The 9532-nt window shown below is 42.3% G+C and overlaps 1 protein-coding gene and 1 non-coding gene across 2 annotated transcripts in view; both read left to right on the forward strand.

Moving 5' to 3' along the window:
* The window catches only part of LEMD1 (LEM domain containing 1), a 75155-nt gene extending 69032 nt beyond the window's left edge, over positions 1 to 6123 (forward strand). The window contains exons 5-6 of the mRNA XM_053607745.1: positions 4170 to 4246; positions 5761 to 6123. Of these exons, the coding sequence (XP_053463720.1) occupies positions 4170 to 4246; positions 5761 to 5956 (273 nt within the window). The 3' untranslated portion in view covers positions 5957 to 6123. The remainder of the gene's footprint in view (positions 1 to 4169; positions 4247 to 5760) is intronic.
* A 1742-nt stretch (positions 6124 to 7865) lies between these two features.
* On the forward strand, positions 7866 to 7972 carry LOC128597865 (U6 spliceosomal RNA). Its single transcript, XR_008383420.1, has one exon. It is a non-coding gene; the product is annotated as a U6 spliceosomal RNA (small nuclear RNA).
* The last annotated feature ends 1560 nt before the right edge of the window (positions 7973 to 9532 follow it).

Below are 9532 nucleotides of genomic sequence, written 5' to 3' on the forward strand. Positions count from 1 at the left end.
AATAAAAGACCTAAACCTCTTTATGGCCAGAGAGAATTATCTGATTGTCTAAGAGCTGTGAAATTCTATAATTTAATTTGCAACAGACTTCTATCCCAAATGCTTTATTGAACATATCTATTTTTAAACATAAGAAAATTAAAAATTATACATATACAATTCATATGTATAATAAATTGCCACAAATGATAGGTATGTGGCAATTCATTATTCTATTGTCTACTTTTGTATATGTTTAAAATGTTCCACAAATAAAAAAGTTGAAAGCATTTGCTTGTAAATGATTTTTCCAGTACACTTGGAAATAGTTTGAAATATTTATTGGTAGCCAGGCACCGTGACTCACACCTGTAATCCTAGCACTTTAGGAGGCTGAGGTGGGTGGGTTGCTTGAGCTCAGGAATTTGAGACCAGCCTGAGCAAGAGTGAGATCCTGTCTCTACAAAAAATAGAAAACTAGCCAGGCATTGTGGCAGGTGCCTATAGTCAGCTACTCTGGAGGCCGAGGCAAGAGGAGCAGTCAAGCCCAAAGAGTTTGAGGTTGCTATGGGAGCTAGGAGACCATGGCACTTCACCGAACGTGGCAGAGTCTAAAAAAAAAAAAACAAGAAATATCTATTATCTATTGGTGAGCAGACAACCACCAGCTCACATGGCACCCTTGTGGGAATTGTTTAAGTACCTCTGCCTCAAGAGCCTTTACCTTTCTGTTCCAGGAATTGTTGTTATAGCATGTGAATCTATGGTGGCTATGCCAGGAATGATGCAACCTTGGGTGTGGTGTTTGTGCACCATGCACAACTTTCCACCAAATGCGGAGGCACTGCTTGGGTATCACTAAACCATTAGTGAGAATATCCACTAATGTTGGAGGCCAAGGCAGGAGAATTGCTTGAGACCAGGAGTTCAAGACCCATCTGAGCAACATAGCAAGACCCTGTCTCTGTGCCCCTCACCCCCAAAATTAGCAGGGTATGATATCGTGCACCCATAGACCCAGCTTCTTGGGAGGCCAAGGCAGGAGGAGCACTTGAGCTGAGGAGTTAGAGGTTGGAGTGAGCTATGATGATGCCACTGCACTCCAGCCCCAGCAACAGAGCAAGACTCTGCCCAAAGGCCTGGGGGGGGGGGGAGGGGGCGCGGGGGACAGGTGCATTGGCTCGCACCTGTAATCCCAGAACTCTGGGATGCTAAGGCCAGTGGATTGCATGAGCTCAGGTTCCAGATCAGCCTGAAGAAAGCAAGCTGTCTCTATTAAAAATAGAAAAATTAACTGGGCATTGTGGCAGGCATCTGTAGTTACTCAGGAGTCTGAGGTAGGGGGATCATTTGAGCTCGGGAGTTTGAGGTGAGCTAGACTGAGGTCACAGCACCCTAGCCAAGGCAACAGAATGAAACTCTGTCTCAAAAAAAAAAGAGCGAGAGAGAGAATGGGAATAAAAGACAGCTGAGACCCTTGGGTCTGCAGAGATGCCCTCTAGGTCACGGTCCACACTCACTAAGGGGAGATGCTCTATTGAGGTGTCCTGTCAACACAATGCTTGCTAAGACCACAGCTCTCCTTTCTCCTGTTAACTCCGGGAGTCAGAAAGATGCCCAGTGGCCCTCCCTGCCCCCCCTCCACATACACCCGCGTCCAGTCTACCACGGTATCACCTTCCCAGCTCTCCTTTTGGCTTTCCTTCTGGTTCTTGTTCCTTTCCTTCAGTCCTTTCCCTGTCTGCAGTGACTCTCGGCTCTCTCCCTGTTCCTAGGAATTCTCCAGTTCCTGACTGGTTATCTGCAGCTTGCCTGGGTCACAAGTACAAACTGTCATAGTACAAATTGTGCTTGCCTCTGGCAGCACAGTGGTGTCACCCTCTCATGTTCATGGGTCCTAGGCTGCTGGGCTGGAGGCAGACACTGGAGCTACGTGGCCCCAAGGGTTATATATTGTGGCTTGTTGAGAGAGAAATAGAAGACTGCTCCATGAAATCAACAGACGATCTGATGAGGGAGAAGGAAGCCCATGCAGGCCACTTACAAACTAACCGAGCTCGGTGGTGCCTGTTTAGGGCAGGGATGGTGTGGTGGTCCCTTCCGAAACCTTCACAGCTGGCACAGGGCCTGGCACTCAGCAGAAAGTGTTTGTTGAACAACAAATGTTTGTCGAATGAATAAAATGTCAGGTTAACAAAGCGTACTACAAAATGTGTGTATTAGTACTGAAAAAAATAAAGGAGGGGAGTGAACAGAGTGGACCAGAGTAGTAAAGATTTCCTGCGGTGGGGGGAGGGGTGTATTTTTAGGAACTGAAGGGTAGAGAGGTGTCTAGAGGAATGATTCAAGCTCTTAGTTTCCCATTGATAATGCTATGTGTCTTCAGGCAAGTTGCTTAACTCTTCTGTGTCTTGGACTATATTGTTCCAGAATAGAACAATAGTGCCCACCAGCTAAGCACAGAGTAGTCTAAAAGGCATCATGAATGGGTAAATGGGGCCTGGTACTTGATAAATGGGAATTAGCAACATCATCTGGCACCCCATCTTCATATTCCAAGGAGTCCCCAACCTGGACATTGAGGATGACAAGGCCCCAATCTTAAATTCAAATGGACAATTAAGAAAAAGCAGGCTAGATGCAATGGCTCACAACTGTAATCCTAACACTCTGAGAAGCCAAGGCAGGCAGATGGCTTGAGGTCAAAATTTTGAGATCAGCCTAAGCGAGAGAGAGACCTGGACTCTACCAAAAATAGAAAAAAATAGCTGCCTATAGTCTCAGTTATTTTCGAGGCTGAGGTAGGAGGATTGCTGGAACCCAGAAGTTTGAGGGTGCTGTGAGCTGCCATGATGCCACTGTGCTCCAGCTGAGATAACAGAATGACAGAGCAGAAATCTGTATTGAAAAGAAAAAACAGACATATAAGGAAAAATAACAATATGAAATTAAGAATCGTCATTATCATATTCACATTACTAATATTTATTGAATGCTGACTACGTGTCAGGAGATGTTTTAATCATCATGCATGTAGTGTGTCTCTTAATCTTTACAACTCTCTTTCAGACCTGGTGTGATGGTTCACGCCTGTAATCCTAGCACTCTGGGAGGCCCGGGTGGGTAGATTGCCTCATGAGTTCAAGACCAGCCTGAGCAAGAGTGAGACCCATCTCTAAAAATAGCCAGGCATTGTGGTAGGCACCTATAGTCCCAGCTACTCAAGAGGCTGATGCTAGAAGATCTCTTGAACCCAAGAGTTTGAGGTTGCTGTGAGCTATGATACTATGGCACTCTACTTAGAGTGACAAAGTGAGACTCTGCCTCAAAATAAATAAAAAACAAACCAAAAAACCCTCTCTTTCACAGGGAAGAAATAGCTATACCTTTTCGCTTTATTGAGGAAATAACATGAATAAAATTTCTTGAAAAAGAAAAAAGAAAAACACAATTGTTCCTACTTCTATTCTTTTACAAAGTAACATTTCATTTTCCTAAATTATTTTTGAGCTCTTGTTCAAAGTCAACTTGTTTTTAGTTTTTTGGGTTTTTTCAAAGACAGAGTTTCCCTATTACCCATAGCTCACTGCAGCCTCAAACTCCTGGGCTTGAGCCATCCTCCTGCCCCAGCCTCCCAAGTAGCTAGGAATACAGATGTGTGCCACCAAGCCTACATTTTAAATTTCTTCTTTTTTAGAGATGGGGTCTTGCTATGCTGCCCAGGCTGGTCTTGAACTCCTAGCCTCCAGAAGGGCTGGAATTACAGACATAACCCACTGAGTCTGGCACCTCAACTTGTTTTTTAAAAGAACTTTATTCTTTGTATAAAAATTTGCATGCTAACCAAAAACAGCTCCCAGCAATAAAAAGTACAAACAAGACAGCAAAATAGGGCACTTATATTTAAGAACAGAATGTTGTTCTCATCATGTGACCCTAGTGACTTGAGCATCTATTATTCTCCTATGAGTCACTGAAGTAAAATGTTACTCCATGGAACTTGGATGTTTTTGCTAATTATTGAATAAAGCTAAACTTGAAGTTTATATTATCAAGTGCTAAACTATCTGATATATGAAAAATATTTATCAGTCCTCAGATTATGTGACTTTTTTCTAGGAAGAAATCAGGTTCTTTGTATAAGACATCTGGAAACATATTCCTCTTAACATTTTCTTTCTGTTTACCAGAGATTCGAAGCTTCCACTGCTAACCCAAAACCTGTAGACATCCACTGCCTGGATTATAAAACTTTCAGGGAAATAAGGTAATGTTTTTTGCCTTAACATATAGGAAACTGATATTATTGTATTCTGTAACTCTGAAAAAAATTCCTTATTTAGATTTTTATGAAGAGGGGGATCCTAAAGAGAATCTGTTGAGACAGGAGAAAAATTCATAATATTGAATAATTTCAAAGCTGAAGGGACCTTACTTCCATAGTCTCTAGTTCATTTCTAACATTTAGAGATGAAGAAATAGGCCAGGGAGAAAGAGTGGGGGTGCCAAAGTCACAACGAACTGAGACCAGGGCCCAAGTTTCCTGATGTGTAGTTATTTTGAGACATTTGGTCCTATTTGTGTCTTGAGGCAAAAAAAGAAAGAAAGAAAGAAAAAACACACAAAAAAAAATGTATGGTTAAGTAGAAGAAATAAAATCTAGCATTCAATAGTTCAGTAGGGTGACTATAGTTAGCAATAATTTATAGTATATGTCAAAATAGTTAGCATAATTTGAATGTCCCTAGCACAAAGAAAACATAAATATTTAAAGTGAGGCACAAGACTATGAGGAAAGAGCCAAGGAAGGGGAAGGGAGGGAGGGAGGTTAGGGTAGAGGGAGGGTTAAGGGTGGGGCCACACCTATGGTGCATCTTAGAATGGGTACAGGCGAAACTTACTAAAGGCAGAATACAAATGTCTACATACAGTAACTAAGAAAATGCCATGAAGGCTACGTTGAACAGTTTGATGAGAATATTTCAGATTGTATATGAAACCCGCACATTGTACCCCTTGATTGCAGTAATGTACACAGCTATGATTTAACAATAAAAATAAATAAATAAATAAAGTGAGGGACATCCCAATGACCCTGACTCCATCTTTACACATTATATGAACGTATCAAAATATCACATGCACCCTGAAAATGTGTATATTTATTATGTATCAATTTTTTAAAAAGGAAAAATAGGAACAAGTATTCAACACAAAAGCTCAAGACAGGCCATTTTGTTAACCAGAAAGTAAAGCTTTCTGAAAAGTTTCCAAACTTCTGGATAAACTTCAGCAGGTTTTAGACTAGGGGAAAATGTAAAGCTCCCACTAAGAACTTTCATAAAGTCCCCTCTTGCCATTTTAAATTCAAACTAAGCAGATTGCACAGGCATTTCCCATCTCCACCCTGAAAGGCCGCGGTTATCCCTGTGAGGAGAAAGGAGAGAATCTGGTCCTGATACTTTCCATTCACTTGTACTATTTCCCAGTGGGGACTTGGGGATCAAGAAGGTCCCTGAGTCAGGCTTTATGCCGGCATCGAGAAACGTTCCACACATGGGTGAGAATGATACATAAATGGTTGGAAGGATTTTGGATGTCACATGGCTCTGTGACCCTGTTGCAGTGGGTGTTGAAATTAACGTATGTTTCAAGTGAGCAGAGGGGCGGCCTCTAAAGCCCCACCATGGCTGTTCCCTTGGGCCTCAAGACCCACTCACTTGAAGGGGGTGTTCAGGTTGTACCTGCACACAGTCCTAAGTACCACTAATGCGTTCACAGGTGTGCTGCAAGACCCTCAAACACCAGAATCCAAGATGAGACTGTCCCCCAAAAGGAAGACTGCTACGGGGTGAACCAGAGTTCTGGGAGCAGCAAAGAAGGTTTTCCGCTGGGCTTGAAGCTTGCTGTGCTTGGCATTTTCATCATTGTGGTGTTTGTCTACATAACTGTAGAAAGGAAGCCACTGTTTGGTTAAGGTACTTTGGGAGCAAAGCAATGAGCATGTGATTGACCATTGCTCTGAGCGAGCCCTCCTGCTTTGGGAAGGAACCGAACAGCTACTCTGAAGGGGCAAGCCCAGCCTACAGCCAGTAGCCTTCCCTTGCACCACACTGCTCCTCGCACACATCTGTACCTGGGCTCAGCCAGGGAGAAAGAGTGAGGGGAACCAGGCACCTGTGTTAAGAGTGTAATGGTGAGGAAATCCCTTGAGTCATGTTGGCTATTATTAAAGGTGCTTCCACATTCAAGCACGCTTCTAACAAGAAAACTCTGCTTGGTGTTTTTTCTTTTTAACTATGGTGATAAACCAGTAAGTACATCACATCTTATTCACTCTTCAAACTGTATAGCCAGCTATGGGAAAGACCATGACAGCTAATTAACAAAAGAGGAACATTTCTGCTTTAGCAAACATACGGAAATGTCTGATGTCATGAAAATAATTTAGAGTAAGTCAGCCTTTTTCCTTTGAAATTTAGCAAGTTTCTAAAAAGTGAAGGCCTGGTGAGGGAGAGTGATGATCTGGGACCAGGCAGAGCTGCATGGGCACCTGGTCCCACTTTTTATTGGTCTGGTTACCTGGGGTGAGTTAGTTGTCCTCCCCAAGCTTTAGTTTCAACTTCGGAAAATAGGGATAGAATAGATATCTTAGAGCAGCGGTTCTCAACCTGTGAGTTGCAACCCACAGGAACTGTATTAAGGGCCAGGCATTAGGAAGGTTGAGAATCACTGTCTTAGAGCGATGAAGAATTGGAAGAAATACTACAAAACGCACATAAAGAAAGTATTTAGGGTGGCGCCTGTGGCTCAATGAGTAGGGTGACGGCCCCATATACCGAGGGTGGCAGGTTCAAACCCAGCCCTGGCCAAACTGCAGCAAAAAAATAGCCGGGCATTGTGGCAGGCGCCTGTAGTCCCAGCTGCTCAGGAGGCTGAGGCAGGAGAATCGCGGAAGCCCAAGAGCTGGAGGTTGCTGTGAGTCCCGTGATGTCATGGCACTCTACGGGCGGTACAGTGAGACTGTCTCTACAAAAAAAAAAAAAAAAAAGTATTTACGTGCTCCACTCTAGTAAGCAGTCAACAAATGCTTAAGCAACATTGTACTTTGGCACAATGTTTCTTTTGGTAGAAGCTAATTCTAGATATAAAAGGCACCAAGATACTTAAGCAGCAAGAAATTTACCGTAGCAGTTCTTTTTCTTTTTTCTTTTTTTGAGACAAGGTCTTGCTCCGTTCCCTGGATTAGAGTGAACTGGTGCCATCACAGCTCACGGCAACCTCAAACTCCTGGGCTCCAGCAATCCTCCTGCCTCAGCCTCTCAAGCAGCTGCGACTACACGTGCATGCCACCACACCCAACTAATTTTTCTATTTTTCGTAGAGATGGTGTCATGCCCTTGCTCTGTCAGGTCTTGAACTCCTGGCTTCAAGTGATCCTTCCACCTTGGCTTCCCAAAGTGCTTGGATTACAGGCATGAGCCAAGGTACTCAGCCAACTGTAACAGTTTTTATAGTAGCAAAAACATACAACATACCAGCAAGAGGGTAATGCTTTAATAAATGGAAGTATAGCCACTTGCTAGATGATTATTCAATAGTTAAAAATGTTAACACTAGGGCAGCGCCTGTGCCTCAAAGAAGTAGGGCACCTGCCCCATATGCCGGAGGTGGTGGGTTCAAACCCAGCCCTGGACAAAAAAATGCAAAAAAAAAAAAAAAAATGTTAACACTGAGTTGATCATAACATAGAAATGCTTATTTAGGCTCGGCACCTGTAGCTCAATTGGCTAAGGCGCCAGCCATATACACCAGTGCTGGTGGGTTAGAATCCAGCCTGGGCCTGCCAAATAACGACAACCACAACCAAAAAATAGCCGGGCGTGGTACTTGCTTCGGCAGCACATATACCAAAATTGGAACCATACAGAGAAGATTAGCATGGCCCCTGTGCAAGGATGGCATGCAAATTCATGAAGCGTTTCATATTAAAAAATACATATGCTGATAGTTTGAGATCTATGCTTATGTAATTTATTCCTTTTAATGCTATATAGTATTCAATTGAAAAAAAAAAATAGCCAGGCCTGTAGCCAGCACCTGAGGTCCCAGCTGCTTAGAAGGCTGAGGCAAGAGAATCGCTTAAGCCCAGGAGTTAGAGGTTGCTGTGAGCTGTGATGCTACGGCACTCTACCCAGGGCAACAAAAAAAAAAAAGAAAAAGAAATGCTTATTTAAAAATTATTTAAAATCAGCTTTATTGAGATATAATTGATAGGTCATACAATCCACCTAAAGTATAATTCAATGATTTTTCATATATTCAGAATTGTGCAACCATCATCATAATAAAATTTAGAATATTTTCATCTCCCCCAAAAGAAACCCCTGAGATGCTTGTTTTTTTAATGGCAAACAAAAAAGGTCACAAATTTGTTATATGTAGATATTATCATAACTGCACAACACTGGAAGAAAATATGTAAAAATGTTAAACAGTACTTTGGTTTCTGGAAATCAAACATTTTCTTTTAATTTCTGCTTTTTCATTTTTTTAAAAGATTTCTATAAGTGGTGTGAATCAATTTGCTAATGAGAAAAAATAAATTTTAATTTTAAAAAATCGTATACTGGCCAGGCTCGGTGGCTCACACCTGTAATCGGAGCACTCTGGGGAGGGCCAAGGCATGAAGATTGCTTGAACTCAGGAGTTCAAAAGCAGCCTGAGCAAGAGTGAGACCCTGTCTCTACCAAAAATAGAAAAATTAGTCAGATGTTGAGGTGGGCACCTGTAGTCCCAGTAACTCAGGAGGCTGAAGCAGGCAGATCATTTCAGCCCAGGAGTTTGAGGTTGCTGTGCTTTAGGCTGACTCTACGGCACTCTAGCCTGGGGCAACAGAGTGAGACTCTGTCTCAAAAAAAATAAAGAATAAATAAAATATGGCTCGGTGCCTGTTGTTCAGTGGTTAGGGCGCTGGCCACATGCACCAGGGCTGGTGGGTTCAAACCCAGCCAGGGCCTGCTAAACAATAATAACAACAATAACAAAAAAAAAAGATAAAAAACAGCCAGGTATGGCGAGCACCTGTAGTCCCAGCTACTGGGAGGCTGAGGCAAGAGAATCGCTTAAGCCCAAGAGTTTGAGGTTGCTGTGAGCTATGATGCCACGGTACTCTACCAAGGCCAACATAGTAAGACTCTGTCTCAAAAAAGTAATAAATAAATAAATAAAATGAAAAAATGTATACTGTATTAGTGTTTGACTATGAGGAACATAGAACTCCAGTAAGCCTGGATCAAATGAATAGGGATTTATTTTTATATCATAAAATGAAGTCTGGAGTTAAGACAGCAATATTGTTTAAAAATGATTAAATATAATATGATTCTGATTCATATAAACCAACAGAAAAAATTTGCAGAAAAAATTATTATAAAGAAAATTTGAGGTGGCACCGGTAGTTCAGTGAGTGGGGCGCTGGCCACATACGCCGAGGCTGGCGAGTTCAAGCCAGGGCCGGCTGAGACAGCAATGACAACTGCAATAAAAAAAA

This window comes from Nycticebus coucang, chromosome 10 (assembly GCF_027406575.1).
Source record: "Nycticebus coucang isolate mNycCou1 chromosome 10, mNycCou1.pri, whole genome shotgun sequence".
NCBI lineage: Eukaryota > Metazoa > Chordata > Mammalia > Primates > Lorisidae > Nycticebus > Nycticebus coucang.